This window comes from Panthera uncia, chromosome D4 (genome assembly GCF_023721935.1).
Source record: "Panthera uncia isolate 11264 chromosome D4, Puncia_PCG_1.0, whole genome shotgun sequence".
Lineage (NCBI taxonomy): Eukaryota > Metazoa > Chordata > Mammalia > Carnivora > Felidae > Panthera > Panthera uncia.
In genome coordinates this window covers 6,416,229-6,439,624 of record NC_064807.1, presented here as the reverse complement: position 1 = coordinate 6,439,624, position 23,396 = coordinate 6,416,229, and the positions used below count along the sequence as shown (strand labels likewise).

General features: G+C 36.2%; 1 protein-coding gene and 1 long non-coding RNA gene across 7 annotated transcripts in view; both read left to right on the top strand.

Annotated features, from left to right (window-relative positions):
* JAK2 (Janus kinase 2) overlaps window positions 1–23,396 on the top strand; it is a 116,769-nt gene that overhangs the window by 50,712 nt on the left and 42,661 nt on the right. For 4 of the 6 annotated variants that reach the window (XM_049643237.1, XM_049643202.1, XM_049643272.1 and 1 more), the window contains exons 3-6: window positions 4,216–4,339; window positions 10,681–10,798; window positions 15,811–15,956; window positions 22,906–23,227. In XM_049643237.1, the coding sequence (XP_049499194.1) occupies window positions 4,216–4,339; window positions 10,681–10,798; window positions 15,811–15,956; window positions 22,906–23,227 (710 nt within the window). Of the gene's footprint in view, window positions 1–4,215; window positions 4,340–10,680; window positions 10,799–15,810; window positions 15,957–22,905; window positions 23,228–23,396 lie in introns of those variants that run through there. The other 2 variants (XM_049643310.1, XM_049643210.1) reach the window with 2 other exon arrangements.
* LOC125931498 (uncharacterized) lies at window positions 15,963–22,137 on the top strand. Its single transcript, XR_007460454.1, has 2 exons — window positions 15,963–17,731; window positions 17,906–22,137. It is a non-coding gene; the product is annotated as an uncharacterized LOC125931498 (long non-coding RNA).

The window sequence follows — 23,396 nt, the reverse complement described above, 5'->3', positions numbered from 1 at the left end:
ATATACTTTGCTAAGCACTTTATCCATATTATCACAGTTTTTCCTTCCAGCTATCCTCTGAAGTCAGATTTCTGTCCTTATCCTTTAGAAGATGAAGCATAAGCTTAGAGAGATTAACTACCACAAGTTTACCTAGCTAGTAAATACCTGAACTCAGACTTTACCCATATCAGATTTTAAGCTAATGTTTTATAGATTATCACTGTTGAAACTGGAACACTTTTGAGATGTAAAGACAGGCTATTAATAATTATTCTGGGGCAGTAGACAGAGCAAACCTGTCTTGGTCCAGCCAGGTGATCTGCTCATCGTGTCTGCAGCTCTCTGCTGTATAGCACCTCTCTTTTCTGCATAGCTAATTTAGCTTCAGGAGCATTTGCTGCTGCTCGTCCATGCCTATGCGATATTTTGTGTGCTCGGCTTGCCATTACATAGAATGGCTAGATCCTCATGTGCTTTCTTCAGCTTATGCATTACCTCTTCAGAAGCTTTCACTGGAGTCTTTACTTCTTCTGACCTACCTCTGTTAAAATCAGAGCTGAATAGAAGTTAAAGTGATGAAAATGGATTTTACTTGATAAACTACTGTAATAGGGAAGATACTCCATTATAGAAGTGAGCTTGACTCTGAATACAGCCTGAACAAGTGGGGTTTTGTGGCCAAGGGACAAGTTTGACAGGGCATTGGTGAATGGAAAATTACTAAGAGTAGACATCAAGTCTGGGGGGATTCTGAGTAAACCAGCCTAATATGATTCTTGCTAAAGGCAGGTCAATGTGATCAGATATCACCTGCAGGATAATAGGGGTGAGGAGTTTGATTAGATATCTAAGGTGGTTTGCTAAATGGACTTAGCAGGATTCTTGCTAAAACTTGATTCTACGAGGAAAAACATGTATGGGCCGTGTTTGGGAGGGTTCAGAGGGGCCTTGATAAAATTTGGCCAAGCAAAGAATATTTTTCATTTCTCCCCTGTACTTATTTGTTTTTTTGTGGTCTTTACTATCATGGCACTGACCCTTTTGAATTATAGTTCTCCAATGGCATCTCTGAGTTCATCTCTTATAATGTGAGATCCTTAAAGTTAGGCACTATTTTTCCTTTTTGTATTTCCTGTACCCATTTTGTGCTTATTATGTAATAGAGTCTCTGTTAATATTAGTGGAATGTTGACTGTCCTTGCTCTAGAATGATATGGAACCGAATCACACTTAGATAATGGTTTGGAAAAGAAGAAGCACATTTAAGTGCTTTTAGTAAATAAAAATAAAAATAACTTTGATTGGGTGTGTAGGGAAAGAGTTAAAAATGACTGAGGTTTCTGTTCTGTTCTTTTCCGTTGATCAGAGCGTCTGTTTTTGTGCCAACTTAGAATCTATTCCAAATGACATTTCTAGCAATTATGTAACATGGTCCCCCACCATCCCATCAGCCCTAGATGTTATCCCTCTTGTTTTCGCTAGTTGAATGGATATAAGGTGATATCACATAATTTTAACTCACATTTTATTCAACGCTAGGTATTACCATCCTCTCACATGTTTATTAATTATTTTTAATTATTATTAATCATGGATTTGCTCTATTGTAAATAATTTATATCCACTTTTTTGCCATTTTCACTTTTTTATTTTGCTTTTTTAATTCTGATTTTTTGTTATAAAATATTTAAAGTAATACTTCACATAGAAAAATATATATCACTGTAGTCACCACACAGCTTTTCAAATATATCATTTTGCTATTTTCAGATTTTTCTCTGATTCATTGTTATGAAGAATTACATTTTTCCAATTTAGCCATCTCTGCTATTCTAGGATAAATGAACTTTATCTTAGTTTTTTTTTTATTTTTTAAGAATCATTGCAGGATTTGGCTTGCTAAAATTTTAAATATTTAGGATTTTTGTACCTATTTTGGTAAGTGAGTCTATTTGATTATGATATCTGGCTGGTTTTGGTATCATGGTCCAAGTAAACTCACAAAGTATGTTAATTTCCCTGTTCTCTCTTTTTCTGTTCTCTGTAACAGTATACTGAAGGTTGGAATTGTCTTTCATGTTTGGTTGAACTAGTATATAAATTTTATCTGGGCCTCATGGTGGTTTTTCCTTTCTTCTTATTTCTTCTCTTTCCTCCTTTTCCTTTCTTCTCCTTTATTTTTGTAAGTAGATAGTTTCTTTAATGGTTATAGTTCTTTTGAAGTTTTTAATTCTTAAAAAAAATTTTTTTTAACGTTTATTTTTTTTGAGAGAGAGAGAGAGACAGAGCATGAACAGAGGAGGGACGGAGAGAGAGGGAGACACAGAATCTGAAGCAGGTTCCAGGCTCTGAGTTGTTAGCACAGAGCTTGAACTCATGAGCTGTGAGATCATGACCTGAGTCGAAGTTGGACGCTCAACCAACTGAGCCACCCAGGCACCCCTGAAGTTTTTTATTTTTGAATCCATTTTTTAAAATTACATATGGCTTTAAAATTGTCTGTCTACATTTTCAAATTTATTGTCATTGTTTATTCTCTTATTGTCTCCATAACCTATAATTATACTTTTAAAAACATTTTTATTAATTTTTTAATGTTTATTTTTGAGAGAGAGAGAGAGAGAGAGAGAGAGAGAGAGAACGAGCATGAGTTGGGGAGGGGCAGAGAGAGAGACACACACAAAATCTGAAGCAGGTTCCAGGCTCCGAGCTTTCAGCACAGAGCCCTATATGGGGCTCAAACTCATGAACTGTGAGATCATGATCTGAGCCAAAGTCGAACACTTAACTGACTGAGCCACCCAGGTGTGTCAGTTATACTTTTGAAAAATCATTAGTGTTTATCTGTGGTTTTTTTTCTTGATCAGATTTGACAAAGGCTTGTTTATTTTGTTAGTTATTGCAAATAATCAGCTTTTATTTTCTTGATTCTCTTTATTGAATCTTCTGTTAACTTCTGCTCTATCACATTTTCAACTGTCTTCTGGATTATTCTGTTGTTTTTTAATGTATTGAGTTAGATAACTTAGATCATTCTTTGTTATCTTCTGATATAATCAGGTTAAACCTATAATTTTTCCTCTTAAGTATCACTTTAGCTATACTCCATGATTTTTAATACATGTTATTAATTGTTCATTATAAATACTATTTAATTTCTGTTATAATTTCTCCTATAATCTCTGGATATTGAGAAGTATGTGTAAATACAAGAAAGAGTACAAGGATACAGTTTAAAAGTTGTTACTCAATACTGTTTTTATATGTAACTTACTGAAATTATTATATATCTATGAGTAAACAGTTGTGTTGATAATTCAAATGAAAATTTTATATCTTTACTGTCAGTGTGTTGAGTTGGTGTCATTCTTGTCTACAGTGGAAAAGATCAAAACATTACTAGAATAAAAATAACGTTTGTTTTTGTGAGGCTTATGTTTTCAAATATATAGGATTAATTATGTTAACTAACTTGAATTTAAAAAAATTAAAAGAAAATTTTTTAAGTATTCATTTCTGATTTAGCTGAAATGTGGTTAGAGAACATGTTGATTATTCTCTGGCACTTTGGGAGACTTGTTCTTAGACCCCAAAAAATTGGAATGTGTATGTGTGTGTCTATGTGTGAATGTTCTATATGTGCTGGGAGATAATGTGCATTATTTAATTGTGTGGCTTTTTGTTTCATATGCTTTTTAAAAAGTTCAGTAGTCTTCAAACCTTTGTTAATGTACCTTCGAAAATATCTTTGAAAAAAAATCATATACCCCTGCAGTTTAAGATGACATTAAAATATTTTCCTTGTAAGTGTAAAAAGTGCAGAAAGTATAGTTACTGGTGCACTGTGTAAAATTTAACATTTAAAAAAAAAACTGTTGTGCCGTTCTCTTAAAAGTATTCAATGATCTCCAAATAGTTTAGTTGATACTCTCATTATCAATTAAAACACACACAGATTTGAATTCACCTTTCTGTGCAAGATACCTAAAAAAAAGTTAGATAAAATGTTTTTAAAAATCTGCTTGAAAGAGTCCCAGCAATCATATTTTAAAATGTAGGGAAAAAGATTAAATTAAGAATTGAGTTGTAAGTCATGCTGAACCAAAAGATGTCAATTGCTACTGCACTTGTGCCGAATAAGAGTTGTTATTTCAATCCTGTTACAAATTGCAGATGTTCTATAAATGCACTTGCTGCTGTCTGTAATCATTTCTTTTCTTACCTCTTTCCTAGGAATCACGCCCGTGTATCATAGTATGTTTGCTTTAATGAGTGAAACCGAAAGGACCTGGTATCCGCCCAACCATGTCTTCCATGTAGATGAATCAACCAGGCACAACGTACTCTACAGAATAAGGTACTTTCTACAGTAAAGTGACTCATTTAGTGGTTAAAGGGCAAAGTGAGAGAAATTATCAAACATATACGTACATTTTTTCTGAGTTTATCTATTATGAGTGGGGGAAGGGACAGAGAGGGGAGAGAGAGAATCCCAAGCAGGCCGCACGCTTGGCCTGGAGCCCAGCCTGGGGCTGGATCTCAGGACTGCGAGATCACAACCTGAGCCGATCTCGAGTCAGACGCTCAACTGACGGAGCAACCGAGGCGCCCCCAGACATATCTTTAAATTGCAGAGCACTTAATAACAGGGACCAGAGCTTCATTTAAGACTTTTTCTCGACTAGGGGAAGTGTTTATAAATGTTTTTTGTCTAGAATCCTCCGAGCTTTTCTGGTGGGATGCTACTTTACCATTTAGTATTATAATTAAATTTTAAAAAGGATGTGAATGGCCTTTACTAATAAAATCCTGAATAAAATCCAAATAAAATTTGGAATATTGTTGGTTTCCTAGGAAATTCAATATTTTGTGCAACAAAATGTAATCTCCCATCTCTTTTTAATAATTTTTTTTAGTAGAGCACCTGGGTGGCTCATTCAGTTAAGCGTCCAACTTCCACGATTTATGAGTTTGAGCCCCGTGTCGGACTCTGTGCTGATAGCTCAGAGCTTGAAGCCTGCTTTGGATTCTGTGTCTCTCTCCCTCTCTGTCTGCCCTCCCCACTTGTGCTCTCTCTCTCTCAAAAATAAATAAGTAAGCTTTAAAAAATATATAATTTTTTTAGAGTCGAAGTGAAGTAGAGGTATGATTTTGCCAGTGTTATTTGCAGCCGCAAATTATTAGTTAATTTATTTAATAATTTTCCACTCAAAATGATAAAACAAAGAAATACGTTTGATCTGTGGCTCTTATGAAATAGATTCATTCCATGCAGAGTCAGTGTTACATAGTAAAAATGCACATGGACTCATTCATGATTTTTAAAAGGAAAGAAAAGGAAGCCTTAAAAAACTAAAATTCAAGAGAGATATCCTTATCATGGTAAAGGGTAAAGGATATTTACCAAAGGCAAGAAGCAAGTAATATTCTCAAATGGTAAGAGGTCAGAAGCAGTCTCTAAAATCACAAACAAGATAAAAAACAAAAATAGCCACCACCACTGGTTCTATTTAGGATTTTAGTGGCGTTCTCAACAAATACAGTTAAGACAAAAAAATACACAAAATATTTAGTAATTGAGAACAAAGAAGCAAAGAGTCATTATTTGGGGATGCTATGATTGTTAACATAGAAAATGTAAACAAATGTATAGGCATCAATAATAAATGTTCAGCAGAATGCTAGATCTATATGATCAGTATGTTAAAAGTCAACTATTTCTGGAGCACCTGGGTGGCTTAGTTGGGTGGCTCAGTTGGTTAAATGTCTCACTCTTGATTGTTTTTTTCTTTTTTTCTTTTCTTCCTGACTCTTGATTTTTAATGGGATCGAGTCCCATGTCAGGCTCCACACTGGGCGTGGAGCCTGTGTAAGATTCACTCCCCCGCCTCATTCTGCTCCTCTTCCTCACTTGTGCGCGTGTGCGTTCTCTCTCTCTCAGCAAATAAATAAACAAACAAACATTAAAAGAAATCAACTATTTCTGTACACCACAAACAGAAAAGAGGTCATTTAAAATAACAACTAATAGCAACAAAAAATGCAAAGTACCTAGGGTTAAATCTATCCAAAGTAAGACTTTTATGCAGGTTTTAAGACTTTACAAATTTGTATCATTTATTTTATTTTTACTTATTTATTTTTTTAATTTTTTTATTTTTGAGAGAGCGTGAGTGGGGGCAAGGCACAAAGAGGAGGAGACAGAGGATCTGAAATGGGCTCTGTGCTCACAGCAGCAAGCCCGATGCAGGGCTCAAACTCAAAAACTGCAAGATCATGACTTGAGCTGAAGTCAGATGCTCAACAAACTGAGCCATCCAGGTGCCCCCAAAGTTGTATTATTTAAAAGAAGCATGTTAACATGCTCCATAGATTGGCAAAATACCAATATTTTATTGGGAGTATTTTTTTTATTACTTTCTGTAATGACTGTACTTTCTGCAGTTAGTAAGTGTATCTTTTGCTTTGAGAATGTTTGTAGAGGAGAGGTCTACAGTCTTTTTCTGAAAAGGCCATTAGTAAATATTTTAGGCTTTGAAGCTATACTATCTCTGTTTTCACTCTTCAGCTCTGTTATTAAAGTGTGAGAGCAACCATGAATAAGAAGTAAATGAATGGGCATGACTGTGTTCCAGTAAAACTTTATTTATAAAAACTCACAGTGGACCAGAATGGGGCTATGGGCCAGAGTTTGCTGATCTCTTCTCAAGAATTAAAAATTGTTTCCCTTATCAAATTTTGTCCCTTATTAATTTTTTTAATGTTTATTTTTGAATATTAATTATTATTTATTTATTTTTGAGAGACAGAGAGAGAGCATGAGCAGGGGAGGGGCAGATAGAAAGAGAGACATACACAGAATCAGAAGCAGGCTCCAGGCTCCAAGCTGTCAGCACAGAGCCCAATGCGGGGCTTGAACCTGCAAACCGTGAGATCATGACCTGAGCTGAAGTCAGATGCTTAACTGACTGACCCACCCAGGTGCCCCAAAATGCCTTTTTAAAAAATGTTTATTTATTTTGAGAGGGGGGGTGTTTATTTATTTGCAGAGAGAGAGGGAGACAGAATCCCAAGCAGGTTCCGCACTGTCAGCACAGAATCCAGCGCAGGGGTTGATCTCATGAATGGTGAGATCATGATCTGAGCTGAAGTCAAGAGTCGGACACTCAACCAACTGAAGCACCCAGGTGCCCCCCAAAAATTAACTTAAAATGAATCAAAGACTTAAATCTAAGAGCTAAAACTATAAAACTCTTAGAAGGCAATATAGGAGTAAATCTTTGTGTACTTAGAGTACGCATTGGTTTCTTCAGTATGGCACCAAAAGCCCAAGTGACAAAAGAAAAGTATGTTAATTGGGATTCATCAAAATGTATGTTTGTGCATCAAAGGTTGCTGTCAAGAATGAAAAGACAAGGGTGCCTGGTTTGTTCAGTCAGTTGAGCATCTGATTCTTGATTGGCCCAGGTCATGATCTCATGGTTTGTGAGATCAAGCCCTGTTTTGGGCTCTGTGCTGACACCGTGGAACCTGCTTAGGATTCTCTCTCTCCCTCTCTCTCTGTCCCTCTCCTGTTCACATGCATGCTCTCTCTTTCTCTCTCAAAAATAAATAAGTAAGCTTTAAAAGAAAAAAGAATGTGAAAAGACAGCCCACAGAATGGAAGAAAATACTTGTAAGTCATATATCTGATCAAGGTCTTACATCTGGAATACATAAAGAATTCTCCACTGAGAGAATGGAGCCCAACTTGTGGCTCTATCCCATGAACTATGAGATCATATCCTGAACAGAAATCAAGAGTCAGATGCTTAACCAACTGAGCCACCCAGGCACCCCTGGAATACATAAAGAATTCTTAACGGTTCAATAGTACAGTGACAGATAACTCAGCGAAAATATGAACAAAGGATTTGAATAGACATTTTTCTAAATAAGACATACAAATAGCCAGTAAGCACATGAAGGGATGCTCAACATCATTAGTCTTTAGAGAAATGTAAATCAGAAACACAGCAGGACACCAGTTCACCCGTTAGGATGACAAAGATATAAAAGATGGACAATAACAAGTTGTTATGAATTTGCCTAATTATTACTCATGAAATAGGGCACGGGGTGTTGGATGGTGAGCCATGCTTCAACAATAGCACAAGAGAAATTGAAATAGAAAAGTTTATTACTCAAAGGTTCTGGAGGTATCCAGCATGCCTTGAGGGGCCACATGGAGAGATCAAGGCAGGGTACAGAGAGAGACATAGGACCCAGGGCACACGGCTTCCCTAGGGTCTGTGGGTAGAGTGCTTTGGGGTTCCTTGCCTAAGGCCCAATTTGGTCGATTCAAGCCGAAAGAGCTGGTCTTTGGTAAGCTACACGGGAGTCTTATTGAAGGGGCTTTTAAGGGCTAGGTGCTGGAAAACAGGGGAGATTGTTGATCACAAGGGTGTTGGGGAAGTTTTATCAGAAACTCACATTTGCTTGTGACTCAGTGGGCTGTTGTGTAGGGCGTGCACTTGCATGAAGGGGCTAGTGTCAGTTTAAGGTCACTGCAGGCCTCTTGGTTAAACAAAATGGACGCCAAGTCAGCAATACCAAAGACTAACTTAGCGAAACTCTCCACGTGTTGTCAAGGATCTGAACTATTGGGACACTTATATGTTGCTGTTGGAGATGTAAATTGGTGCAGCCACTTTAACAGTTTGTCTTCAAAAAGATGGACGTAGAAAACACACACGCCCTTACGCTTGTACATACTGTTCCTAGCAGCCTTATCCACAATACCAAAAAGATGGAAACAATCCATATGTCCATCGTGTGATGAATGAAGAAGCAAAATGTGGTTTATCCATACGATCAAATATTAACTGGGCATTAAAAAGGGAATGAAATACTAATGTTTGCTATAATGTAGATAGTCCTTGAAAATATTATGCTTATGAAAGGAGGTAGAAAAGGCCACATGTTATACGATTCCATTTATATAAAATGTTCAAAACAGGCAAATTTATAGAGATAGACTAGGGGTCACTTAGAGGTGGAGAGTAGTTGGGATGATTTGGGTATGGCTGTTGGTAGGTATGGAGTTTCTTTTAGGGGGGATGAAGATGTTCTAAAATTAGATTGTGGGATGTTTGTACAATGTTTCAAACATACTAAAAACCATTTTGAATTGTATGCTTTAAATGGGTAAACTTTAAGGTACGTGAATTATATCTCAGTAAAGGTGTAAATGGAGCAATAGAGGTTATGTTTTGTTTCTTTGAAGGACAAGTTTTTAGCTTGTTTCATTGATTCATTCATTTGTACTGAAGTGTTGTTGACATACTCTTGGTTTCAGGTATACAACCGAGTGATTTGACAATTCCGTACATTATGAAATGCTCACCATGGCAAGCCTACTTGTCATCTGTCACCATAGTTATTATAGTATTAGTGACTATATTCCATATGCTGTACTTTTCATCCCCATGACTTCTTTATTTTGGCACTGGAAGTTTGTAGCTCTTAATCCTCTTGACCTATTTCACCTGTGTTCCACTCCCCAAAACAAATGCCCGTTTTTTTCTCTATAGTCTGTTTCTTTTTTATATTTTAGTTCATTTGTTTCACTTTTTAGTTGACACATATAAGTGGAATATGGTATTAGTCTTTTTCTGTATGACTTCTTTCACTTAGCATAATACCTTTTAGGTCTACCTATGTTGTCATTGGCGACATTGCATTCTTTTTTATTGCCGAGTAATGGTCCATAATGTGTGTATTCCACACTTCATGTGTTCATCTGTTGATGGACACTTGGGCGGCTTCCATATCTTGGCTATTGTAAATTATGCTGCAGTAAGCATAGGGGTGCCTGTCCCATTTCAAATTAGTGTTTTCATTTTCTTTAGGTAAATACCCAGTAGTGGAATTACTGGGTTGCATGGCGTTTCTATTTTTAGTATTTTGAGAACCTGCATACCGTTTGTCATCATGGCCGCACCAACTTACAATGCTTCCGACGGTGCCCGGAGGGTCTCTTTTCTCCACATCTTCGCCAGCACTTGTTACGTCTTGTCTTTTTGATACTAGCCATTCTGACGGGTGTGAAGTGGTATCCTGTGGTGATTAACCTCCATTTCCTAAAAGAAGAAGCCATTGTTTTCATACCAGTTAGCATTTTCAGATTCCTCTACCGATATCACTGGATTAATATTAAAACAATTTTTTGTTAATATTTTGTTTCTACATTTTTTCTGTTTCCTCTTGCTTTTGCATTCTGTGCATAGAAGCAGGCAGCTAACGGGAACCTGGGTGGCTCAGTCGGTTAAGTGTCCGACTCTTGATTTTGGCTCAGGTCGTGATCTCACAGTTTGTGGGACCCTGCTTGGGATTCTCTCTCCCTCTCTCTTTGCTCCTCTCCCACTAACACACACACGCTGTCTCCCTCTAAATAAATACGTACATACATACATAAATAAACTTAAAAAAAAAGGCAAAAAGCATATTGATTTTACACTTACGTTTCTTGTATCTTCTGTCTATACTATTATCATGGTCTTACCCAGATTTTCTTTTGTCCCTACCTTGTATTTAACACTGTTAGCTGTGTTTTCTGATTACGGGATAATACCTTTCAGTATGTTGGAAGTGGTTATATGTACATAGTATGTTTATATTTGAACTATTTGGAGGCTGACTGAATGTTTTGTCTTGTAGATTTTACTTTCCTTACTGGTATTGTAATGGCAGCAACAGAACCTATCGGCATGGAGTGTCTCGAGGTGCTGAAGCTCCTCTTCTTGATGACTTTGTCATGTCTTACCTTTTTGCTCAGGTATAATTATATTATCTTACTTGTATACGTGTTAAATGATAAGAATCTTGCTGTGTTCTGTAGCTCTTCATCAGGAAAATCTTCATCTATGGGAAAATTGATGTTCTGTCTTGCCTAGCAGGTACAGAAAGGTAACAAAATTGACTCTTTTTATCACTAGTTTTTAATCTTTTGATCACTAATTTTTAATTTATTATTTATAACTTATAAATAATAAAATCTATTTTATAAAGGTTCCCTTAATTAGCTCTTTTTATTTATTTTATTTTTTTAATGCTTTGTGACATTTTAAGGATTTCACAAAGTTCAGATTGAGTTATAGCACATGATTCACGTAGATATAAGTGTCTGGAATATAAGACAGCGAAATTAATTTAGAGAAAAAAAATTTTTTTTATTCCTGAACAATTTCAGACTTAAATAGTGAGTAATAAAATGTAAAGAAAAGTAGGAAACTATATAAAAGTGAGTTAACAATAGTGTGTTTAGCTCCTCATAAGAGGATGGCTAGGTGTTAATACTTGATCTGAGAGCTGTGTTTTAGTTATTTGTTCATTAATACTGCTGTATTAAATTTTTGTAGTGTATTTGAACATTTTAAAATGTTTTCTTATTGTTACCTTAATTTAAACAATAATTGAAATGTTATGTCATTAAATAACTTCTGTTTTTATGTGCCATAAGACTGAGGAGTAGAAACTAAAGAAAAAATTTATTAGTGCTTTTGAGTAAAGATATGCTCTTCTTATTCCCAAAATGTCAGAGTAAGGAGTTCTGAATCCGATTTGCAAATATCATAGGAAATAGCTACACAGATCCTCATGGCTTACATTTCTTTTCTTTCTTTCTTTTTTTTTTTTTAAATCCAAGTTAGTTAATATATAGTGTAGTCTTGGATTCAGGAGTACAACCCAGTGATTCATCACTGACATTAACACCCAGTGCTCATCCCAACAAGTGCCCTCCTTAATGCCCATCACCCATTTAGCCCACACCCCTACCCAACATCCCTCCAGCAGCCCTGTTTGTTCTCTGTGTTTAAGAGTCTCTTATGGTTTGCCTTCCTCTCTTTTTATCTTGTTTTTCCTTCCCTTCCCTTTCCTTCCCTTAAGTTCATCTGTTTTATTTCTTAAATTCCACATATGAGTGAAATTGTGTATCTTTTTCTGACTTATTTCGCTTAGCATAATACACTCTAGTTCCATCCACGTTATTGCAAATGACAAGATTTCATCCTTTTCGATCGCCAAGTAATATTCCATTGTGTGTGTATGTATGTATACGTATATATGTATCACATGTTTTTCATCCATTCGTCAGTCAGTGGACATTTGGGCTTTCTCCATAATTTGGCTATTATCAATAGTGCTGCTATAAACATTGGGGTGCATTTGCTCACGGCTCGTATTTCTAAGATATCTAAGAAAGCTGGTTCAGTTTGTGAGCAACAAACTGGAAGATATTTCTCTTTTGGGTTATGAGAACAAGAAACTTTCTCTGAATTCTAGTAAAATATATTTAGTAAAAGTTACCATTTTTACATGGACACATTAGTGGCATTAAAGTACATTCACATTATTGTGCAACCATTACCACCATTCATTTTAGAACATTTTCATCTTCCTGGACTGAAACTTCATACCTGTTAAACAAGGTCTCTTGTTTAATGCCTCATGCTCTTCTGGCCCCTGGCAGCTATTTTGCTCTCTGTCTCTGGGTTTGCCTCTTCTGGGTGCCTCGTGTAAGTGGTATTATACAGCATTTCCTCTCTTACAACTGACTTGTCATAACATAATGCCTTCAAGGTCATCCATGTCATAGCATGTCAAAATTTCCTCCCTTTTTAAGGGTGGCTAATATTCCATCGTATAGACCACATTTTGTTTATCCATTTATCTGTTAATATTTGGGTTGCTTCCACCTTTTGGCTCTTATGAATAACACTGCTGTGAACATAGGTGTACAAATATCTCTTTGAGATCCTGCTTTCAATTCCTTTGGATATGTATCCAGAAGTAGAATTATTAGATTACATGGTAAATCTATTTTTTATTTTTTTGAGGAACTGCTACCCTGTGTTCTATGGCAGCTGCACATTCCACCAGCACTGCCCAAGGATTCGTTTCTCCACATCCTCACTAGCACTTACTTTCTGGTTTTTTGATAATAGCCATTCTGATGGATGTGAAGTGATATCTCACTGTAGTTTTGATTTGCATTTCCCTAATGATTAGTGATGTTGAGCATTTTTCTTAAGCTTTTTGGAGGTTTGTACATCTTCTTTGGGTACATTACTATTTGTGTCCTTTGCCCATTTTTTAATCAGGTTGTTGTCAAGCTGTAAGTGTTCTTTATGTATTCTGGGTACTAACCCCCGATCTGCCATATGATTTGTAAATCTTTTCTCCCATTCTGTCTATTGCCTTTCACACCTGTTGATGTGTCTTGTGATGCCCAAAAGTTTTAAATTTTGATATAATCTGATTTTTTTTTCTTGTATTTACCTGTGCTTCTGGTATCATGTCCAAGAAATCATTACCAAATCAGTATCATGAAGCTTTCCCCCTATATTCTCTTGCAGTATTTTATTGTTTTAGCTCTTATGTGCTTGTGTTTAGATCGTTGATTCATTTTGAGTTAACTGTTATTGATGGTGTAAGGTAAAGGCCAAATTTCATTCTTTTGCATGTGGATATCTAGTTTTTCCAGCACCATTTGTTGAAAAAACTGTTTCTTTCTCCATCGAATGATCTTGGTGCTCTTGTCAAAAATAATTTGACCACCACCCAGCTTTTAGATAGCTTCAGTAGCTTTTAAAACCTTTGTTTCAGTAGCCATTAAAAAGAGAGATAGGCTTTTGAGAATAGATACTATGAGGTTATGACTTTATGTTCTTTTATGATTATGTCACCTGTGCTGCAGAACTGGTTTTTATTTTGGTGGCATGCTAATTTAAATCCCATTAAGAAGACGATTTTCCTAAACTGTTTATTCAGCTGCTTTACCGTAATATTAATACTGTGATATCTCATACTTATGATCAAGAAAAATTGTGGATGATTTCTAATTTTGTCTTCCTAGGAAGAATTTTCTTACCTAGCACAGCAAAATAATTTCACAATAGAATCCTAAGTTGTATCTAGATAATAAATACCACATGTAATTTTCTATTAATGTTTCTATTTCTCTAAATCTGTGCCCAGAAAATACATAAGGTAGTAATTAACTTATCCAGCTCATATTGATACCAGGTGAGATTATACGCATATTATAGACTAAATAAAGCAGATTTGACTGGTGCCATCATCAAAGTATAAGATATGTTGAGATTTTTAAATAACTAAAAAAAGTTCAGCCACTAAAGTATAAAGTACATAAGATATTACTATAGAAAGATAGATTTGGGAAAGGTAAGCCAATAAAAGCCCAAAATCAGATGTCCCTTTTATTTTTTTTATTTTTATTACATTTTTTTTTTTAACGTTTATTTATTTTTGAGACAGGGAGAGACAGAGCATGAACAGGGGAGGGTCAGAGAGAGAGGGAGACACAGAATCTGAAACAGGCTCCAGGCTCTGAGCTGTCAGCACAGAGCCCGACGTGGGGCTCGAACTCACGGACCGCGAGATCATGACCTGAGCCGAAGTCGGACGCTTAACCCACTGAGCTACCCAGGCGCCCCAGATGTCCCTTTTAAATTCATTTTCTTCTGAGGATTGTCTTATAGCACCTCAGTAAATAAATAAATTGCTGCCCTGTGACAACCTTTAATGAATTCATAGATACTCAGCAAAAAATGTATATTCCCTCCATATTGTTTCTTTAAAACCTTGGTTAAACATTGGTATTTCAGCTAATATTGTAATTCTTACCTTTCTTATCAAGAAAATTGCTATTACTTTTTAGAATATTGGTGCTTTTTATGTTTTGCTGTTCTTTTCTCCCATTACATGTTCAGTCTGATTTCCATATTCCTAAATCATCTAGACCAAAATCTTGAAATTTTTGTTTTTTCTTTTTCTTCATTTTTTATATCATGATAACGTTACCATTTTTTTTCAAACTCTTTTAGTGTCTTCTGTTCCCTACATCAGATCCTTGTTATCTCATATTTGTACCTCTTACAGAGTCTCCTTGAATACACATTATTTCCTTAAAGCACTTTTTTATTATCATTGGTATGTCTACCAATGGAAGAGGCATGATGCTTTAAGAAAAGGTGCTGTGAGAAACTGATGCTTTAAAAAAATGGTTGTCTGTTGCTTGTTAGGATCAAGTCATTCAAGGGTACCTTCAGTTTGACTCCAACTTAGTTTTCCAAGGTTTAGTCCACACTATTCCCTTACATAAGTTGTCTGCCCAACCAAACTTGTTTGTACCTGTGAATATGCCTTGTGCTTTGTTTTTGTATCATTCCTTCTATTTTATCACCCTGTTTTGTATATCAGAAATTTCTTCATCTTTTAAGACTACATGAAATTTTGAATTTTCCATGAAACCTTCTCTGATTATCTCAACTGGTATAATTTCAACTTCTTTTCAAGTCCTTGAAACATGTGTTGTGTGGCACTTAGTGTAGATATCTGGTGTTATAATACTTTATGTGTTTAGCTTCCCTGCTAGATTTTAGTCTCCTTGAGGGAGACTTCTATTTGTATCTCACACAGTCCTTAGTATAATGCTTTGAACATATGTGGAACTCAGGACATATTTAATTAATTAATGTCTTTTAATTTGGGTAATTTTTATGTAGGGGATATAACTTGGGAAGATATAAGCAGTGAAATAGATTGACATCATATGTACTGTATAATGGGGAACCCAGTTTAAATCAGTTTCCATTGACAAAACTTTTACTAAAATTTTATGGCAAAATAATTGGACATCAAGGAAGGAGGTGACGTTCTTTTTAAATGCATATGTTCTAGAAATTATAGGTTAAAATACGATAGTAGATTAAAATGTGATAGTGAAATTTAAGGTATATTTCCTTCTAAATTTTTTTCCTGTAGTGGCGGCATGATTTTTTACATGGATGGATAAAAATACCGGTGACTCATGAAACGCAGGAAGAATGTCTTGGAATGGCAGTGTTAGATATGATGAGACTAGCCAAAGAGAAGGATCAAACCCCATTGGACATCTATAGCTCTATCAGGTAGTTTCCTTATGCAAATCCATATACATCAATATGAACAGTTGGGAGTTTTTCTATAGTTAATTGTATTTTCTGTGTGTTGATACTTTTTGATCTTATCACAGTTAAAACTTCTATGGGTAACTGTTCTTCCTTGTGTACAACACATACTTTGTGAGATAAAAGAAATTCTTTTTTCCGGCTTTTCTTTTAGTTTTATTGAGACATAATTGGCAAATAGCACTTATAAGTTTAAGGTGTAGAGCATCGTGATTTGTCTTATATATATTTGTGAAGCAGTTACCACAGTAAGTTTAGTTAATATCCATCATCTTGTATAGGTACCAAATAAAGAGAAAGAAAAAGAACTTTCTTTTCCTTATGATGAGAATTCTTAGCATCTACTCCATTAAAAACTTTCTTGTATACCAGACAGCAGTGTTAACTATAGTCATCATATTGTACATTACATCCCAAGTACTGATTTATCTTAGAATTTAAAAAAATTATGGAAAGAGTTGGAGTACTACACAAAATATCACAGGGGTTTGATACCTATTCATTATTTGATTCATTTATTTTGAAAAGGCTAAGTAAAGTCAGAAGGATGAAAAGAACACCTGGAGGCATAATTTCTGATAGCAGATCCTCAGATTGTGTGTGTACATAATTCTGAAGCAGTATTTCTCACATATTGACCCGTATTTTGCTTGAATTAGTATCACCTGAGGTGCTTGTTGAACTTGAAGATCTTTGAGTGCTACCCAAGAATTTTTTTTATGTTTATTTATTTTTGAGACAGAGAGAAAGAGAGCATGAGTGGGGGAGGGGCAGAGAGCGAGGGAGACACAGAATCCGAAGCAGGCTCCAGGCTCTGAGCTGTCAGCACCGAGCCTGACGCGGGGCTCAAACCCACCAACCATGAGATCATGACCTGAGCCGAAGTTGGATGCTTAACTGACTGAGCCACCCAGGCGCCCCAAGTGCTACCCAAGAATTTAGATTCCGTAAATCTGAAGTGAAGTCCACAAATATCAGTCTTCACCTGTTCTCCAGGGGATTCTCTTAAAAATATTAGCTTTATTGAAGTTTCATTAACTTATAAAATTGTAAGATGATTGAAAGTGTGTGTACATCATGGTGGTTTGATATATGTATACGTTGTGAAAGGATTCCCCCCATCTAGCTTATTATCACATCCATCACCTCATATGATTATCTTTTTTATTTACGTTTTTGTTTTTGTTTTTGTTTTTGTTTTTTTGGTGAGAATGTTTAAGCGCTCTTAGCAAATTTCAGTTCTACAATAGTGTTATCATTTAGAGTCACCGTGTTTTACATTCGATCCTTAGATCTTACTCATCTTATAACTGATCCAGCAGATTCTTTTATAAGTGATCCACATTCCACATTCTCCATATTACTCGTTTGCATGTTGAATTTTGACAGTCATGCCTAGTAGGATTTGTTGAAATACTGCTCCTACAGCCCAGCGCAGCTTTAATGGCTGTAAAATTTCTACTCCTTTTAAAGGTACATATTATTATAACAGTTCTTTGAGTTTTTCTTTAATTTCAAGACTAAATCTATGTTTTACATATTGCATACTTAGGATTAAAAGTTTGAGGGTGTTATGAATCTGGTTAAAACTCCCTTTATTTCTCAAGTCCTTCTCTCAATAACTAGTTTTGGTCGCTCCTTTACGGAGTAACTTAAAAACAGTTACGTACCCAATTTGCAGGGTATTAATTAATGTGTTTCCTCTTTGTTTTTAAGTATTTTTGTTTTGTTTTCAGGTGACTGTTACGCCTTAACCATAAAGTTCACCTATTTAAAATGTACAGTTCAAGGGGCACCTGGCTGGCTCAGTCGGTTAAGCATCTGACTCTTGGTTTTGGCTCAGGTCAAAACCAAGAGTATTAATTAATGTGTTTCCTCTTTGTTTTTAAGTATTCTTGTTTTGTTTTCAGATGACTGTTAGGCCTTAACCATAAAGTTCACCTATTTAAAATGTACAGTTCAAGGGGCACCTGGGTGGCTCAGTCGGTTAAGTATCTGACTCTTGGTTTTGGCTCAGGTCACTATCTCATGATTCGTGAGATTGAGCCTCATGTCGGAATCTGTCTCTGCCTTCTCCTGCATGCTCTTTCTCTCTCTCTCAATATAAATAAATATTTAAAAATAAATAAATGTACAACTCAGTATTTTTTTTATTATTGAGTTGTAAGAGTTCTTTACATAATTCTGGTTACAAGTTTCCAGATGAAAGTTAGTATATGTATGATTTGCAGATATATTCCCTATTCTTTGGATCATTTTTTCACTTTCTTGAAAGCGTCATTTCCAATACAAAAGTTTAAATTTTGAAGTAGTCTAATTTATTTTTCTTTTGTTTCTTATGTCATGACATGTTAATATTAGATAAATACTATCTGCCTGTCCTGAAGCAAATCATTCCTATATTGCTTGCCTTTTTAATATAGTTTAACTCAACTGATGTTTTCTGAATTCCTATTTAGTGCTTATTTCTGAGAAATAATCAGGAAACTCTACTCAGTGTTAAACTATTCAAGATTGGTGGGAGAATAGATAAATGATAAGTTGCTGACAGAATGAAATAAACTGTTTTGTTCTCAGAAATATCCACTAGGATATGGATCTCTGATTAGTGTAATAAAATATATATTCCCTCCCAGACTTAAAAAAAACGCATGTAAGGTGCATCTCTTTGTCTGTACCCGTGTGTTAGATGTGTCCCTGTCTGTGAGCACATGCCTCTGGGTGTGTGTGTGCACCTGTACGTGTGTGTGCAGCTCTTTGTGCGTGTGTGTGTTAGATGCTGTTTTGTATGCCAACTCCTAATTGGACATGATGGCTTAGGTGTTAGAGTGTAGAAAGTGAGGGAAATGCATAAGATTTTTGTATTTTCATTCTTTATCTGCTCTTTAAAATCTAAGTTTCTAAAGGGTGGGAAGAAAAGAACTCGAGAATGCTAAGAGTTGAAAGGAGACTGCTGAGTTTGTAAATATCAGGCCAGGATCAAGGCCACTTACATAGCAACTTGAGCTACTCAGCTCATCTCACTGGACTCCCTTTCCTAAAAAACTAAGTGAATAATAAAGTTTCTAATCCTACTCCAACTATAATAATAAGATGCAGATTTTATTTCATAGTACAAAAAATAGTATCGTTTCTAAGCCAAGGCTCAATTTCAGAGCCTTTAGGAACCTCAAGTTTAGAATTCTCTAAAAACTCAATATAAGAAAAGCATGGGGAAAAATGTTTTTATGCTTCAAGAGTTAATAGCTTTAAGTCTCTTGAAAAAAATTTAATGTTTCTAACAAATCTAGCTAGTTCTGATAGTATGACGCTGAAGTGGATTCATCATGTTCAGGAATCACACATTCCTATGCTATTCCCTCCCACAGGATGTATGCCGGGTCCTTTATGCCAGGCATCAAAGTAGAAAGCCTTGTTGTATGTGTTATTTTAAACTCCTCTTTTTATATCCAAATACGTTTTCAAAAGCCTTTTTAAAAAGTAGTCATTGATGGCTGTGTATTTTGCATTTTTGTGAAATGTTTATGTAAATCGCATTCCAAATTTAGTAAGTCTCCTGGTAACTAATGTTTTTGACTGAAGTAGATAAAGTGAGAATCATTTTGTATTCTGATTCTATTTTTAAATCTTTTCAGTGTTTATTCTGTACTTCCTGAGGCTCTCCTCTATGCTATCCAGACTTTTATTAAATTTTATATATTTGCTTATTATATATAATTAATTGTTATGAAAAGAAATGGAGTGTGACTTTTTTTTTTAATGTTTATTTATTTTTGAGAGAGACAGAGACAGAATGTGAGTGGGTTAGGAGCAGAGAGAGAGGGACAAACAGAATCCGAAGCAGGCTCCAGACTCTGAGCTGTCAGCACAGAGCCTGACATGGGGCTCCAACTCACAAGCTGTGAGAGCATGACCCCAGCTGAAGGCGGACACTCAACTGACTGAGCCACCCAGGCGCCCTCAGAGTGTGGCTTTTAAAATCTGAAAAAAGAGTAGAATTTAATGGGCAGAGTGGGGAGTGATGGATTGTGTGGAGACTCGTGGAAAAGGCCTTGTAGCAGAAGGGAGCATAGGAAGAGTAAAGAGAATCAGTATGGCTAGAACCCAAAGAGTTATTAGCAGGAGGTGAAGCAGGGGCTAGACCAGAACCTAGGACCTTAGAGCTATGTTGACAAGGTTAATAACACTCGGAAAATATGCAAGAGGATTAAGCAAGGGTGGAATGATTAAATTTGTGTTTTTAAAAGATCCCGATGACTCCAGTGTAGAAAACAAATCAGACAGTGGAAAGAGTAAATGAAAATGCTGGTCGCCCAGAGAGTAAGGCTATTACAGTATTTCCTCCAGGCGGTGCTGTTCGTAATGAGTTGGTAATGAGAAAAATGGGCAACTAAGAGAAATATTTAGAAGGTAAATCAGGGGAATGTGGTGATGAATGGAATAATGGGGATTGAAGGAGAATGTGGCACCAAGGATGCCTACTGGTGCTGTTTACTTAGGTAGGAAACGCTGTAAGAGGATCTTTTAGGGGCATTAGCAGGACTCAGGAGTTTGGTTTGACACATCGTTTAAGCAGCTTTGGGGACATTGAAATTAAATGTGTAGATTGACTTGTATTTGGAAGATACGGATATGGAGTTTAGAGGTCAGTGCTGCGGACACATATCAGAGTCATTTGGATACAGAGAATCTAGAGAGAAAGAGAGTATAAATAAGAGAAGAGGGCCCATAATAAAGTCTTGAGGAACTTTAACATTTAGTCACCAGGCAAAGGGGAATGAACCTGTGAAGAAGATTGAGGAGTATCCCACGAGACAGTAATAAAATCAGGAAAACTAAGGGGAGAGAGTTTAAGGAGAGGTGCTGCTCCTTAACAGTGCGGTAGGATGCTACTGAAAAATAACAAATAAGACGAATGTGGGAATTTGATTTTAGCAACTTGGAAGTTTTTCTTGATTTTAGCAAAAGCATATTCTGTGAAATGATGGATCAGAAGTTAGACTGGAGTGAATTGAAGAGTAAGTGGAAATGGCTGTATAAACTCTAAAAAACAGCCCAGATAGGCCGTAGCTGGAGGGACATGTGGGATAAAGAGATTTTACGTTTAAGGTGGGGCCAACATTGGTATTTTGTGGATCGAAGAGGATCAAGAGGGTAAAACATCCCAGAGGGTGGATGTATAGAGAGGAAGAGAGAGGCTCCAGGTAAATACAAATCAAAGAAGGGGCTTTACATCATTTATTGTAGCAGGTGCGAAGGAGGAGGGAATGAGTGCACATGTTTGTAGGTTTGCTAGCCGGATATTGAGGGGGCTCTGCTTAAAGAAGCTTTTTTACCTCTAGGAGAGAGGTGAAGTCGCTTGATGAAAGTAAGGAGGAATTCAGCTGAGGGTTCAGGCAGAAGAAAGGTAGGCGGTTTGGGGAAATTTCAGAGGGTGGACGTAGCTGTAGAACTTCGGAGAATGTGTTGAACCAGAGAAGTGTTGTAAAACTGATGGTAATGCTGCAAGCATGTTTGAAATTGGTGATTATGAGTTTGTCCTGCCCTGTCTGCCACATCAGTGAGTCTCCAGCAGCTGTGCTACTCAAGTAAGGAACAGAGTGTTCCTCCGGGGGCTTCAGGTACTTTAGGGAAGGGAAAAGCAGGGGTTTGCTGGCCCATGTGTAACAGCCAGTTCTCGAAAAAACCAAAGATGTGATTTGTTTGTTGTCTTTGCTGATATACGTGGTGTAAAGCCTGTCTATGGCCGGTTTCAGGGTATCGACCTGACGTGCCAGAATGTAGAATTGGGAAGAGACGAACAATAGCCGGTCTTTTTCACCCCTCATGTATGAGAGGGGTACACAACCTCAAAAGCCTAGTAGTAAAATGTTAAATAAAATTTTAAATGTAAAATAATTCGGAAGTGATACATTTTGAGTATTGCCTATATTTTTAATATAATTTATTTATAGCCTTATATAACTTAAACTTTAATGATGGCTCTTTAGCAGTGAGCTCAGTAGTCTTCTGTTGTAATAATAAGCTCTCAGCATGAGTCAGCTCAAGTACTAGCTATAAATACTGAAATACAGGATAGAGTGATAAGTGATACTATGGAATGGTGCACAGAATACTGTCTGACAAAGGGAGGACCATCTAATACAGTCATTGAGAGAGGTTACCTGGATTGGATGATGCTTGAGCTGGGACTTTTGGAATAAGTAAGAGCCAACCAGATAGGAGACGGGTGATGGGAAGAAGGATTAGCACATGGGAAGGCATGGAAATTTAATGTACCTTCAGAAATAAAATTTTCTTCATTTGTCAGATATTTGAGCAGGAGGGAAGTTATCTCTCTTCTTTAGGATGTTTTACATAGAGGCAGAATTACCAAAGAGTCATTTCTAAGTGGAATCATTTGGATTGCAAAGGAATTATTAGGAGTTATTGAAAATGACCTAGAAAATAATGTATACCAAAGAAATATGTTTGCATAAGGAACAACACTGGCTTCCAACAAAATGTAACAGTTTCCAGAATTCAGATACATTTTGGTGTATGGCATCATAGGAAGTATTTGCAACACAGTGCCCAAAAAATGATATGTAAGATGATCAGAGAAAACAAATTTTTAGAGACTCCATTATTAACTAGACTAAGTCTTCATTTCATTAGGGGAAGAAAATTAACATATCCTGTTCTAAACATTTGTGGTAACTCAGAATTTTTGTATATTTTCACGTCTTCAGACAAAACCTTCAGGATTTATATTATACCGGTGCCAGCCCTGTCCCCTTTCTCCACTTGACTACTTCCTGCACTGCTGCATTTACCTGTCGTGGAGAAAGGTGCTAATTTCTCTTTCAGTTTCATTTTAGATTTGTGTTCCAGTTTGTTTTGTCTTTCTCTGTGTGTTCTTCATCCATAGCTACAAGACATTCTTACCAAAATGTGTTCGAGCAAAGATCCAAGACTATCATATTTTGACAAGGAAGAGAATAAGGTATAGATTTCGCAGATTTATTGAGCAGTTCAGCCATTGCAAAGCCACTGCCAGAAACTTGAAACTTAAGTATCTTATAAATCTGGAAACACTTCAGTCTGCCTTCTACACAGAGCAATTTGAAGTAAAAGAACCTGGAAGAGGTCCTTCAGGTGAGGAGATTTTTGCAACCATTGTAATAACTGGAAACGGTGGAATTCAGTGGTCAAGAGGGAAACATAAAGAAAGTGAGACACTGACAGAACAGGTAATCCTTAATGATATGTTCTCCTTCTTTGTTAATTTAAGTGAATGCCAATAGAAACAAAGTAATTTTTCTCATTTGAAACATGAACTTGCGATTCTCTTCTCTCATTGATAAAAGTGGAAGTTTTTAATACTGTGAAACCATCAAGGTCATGTCTATAATTCTTTTC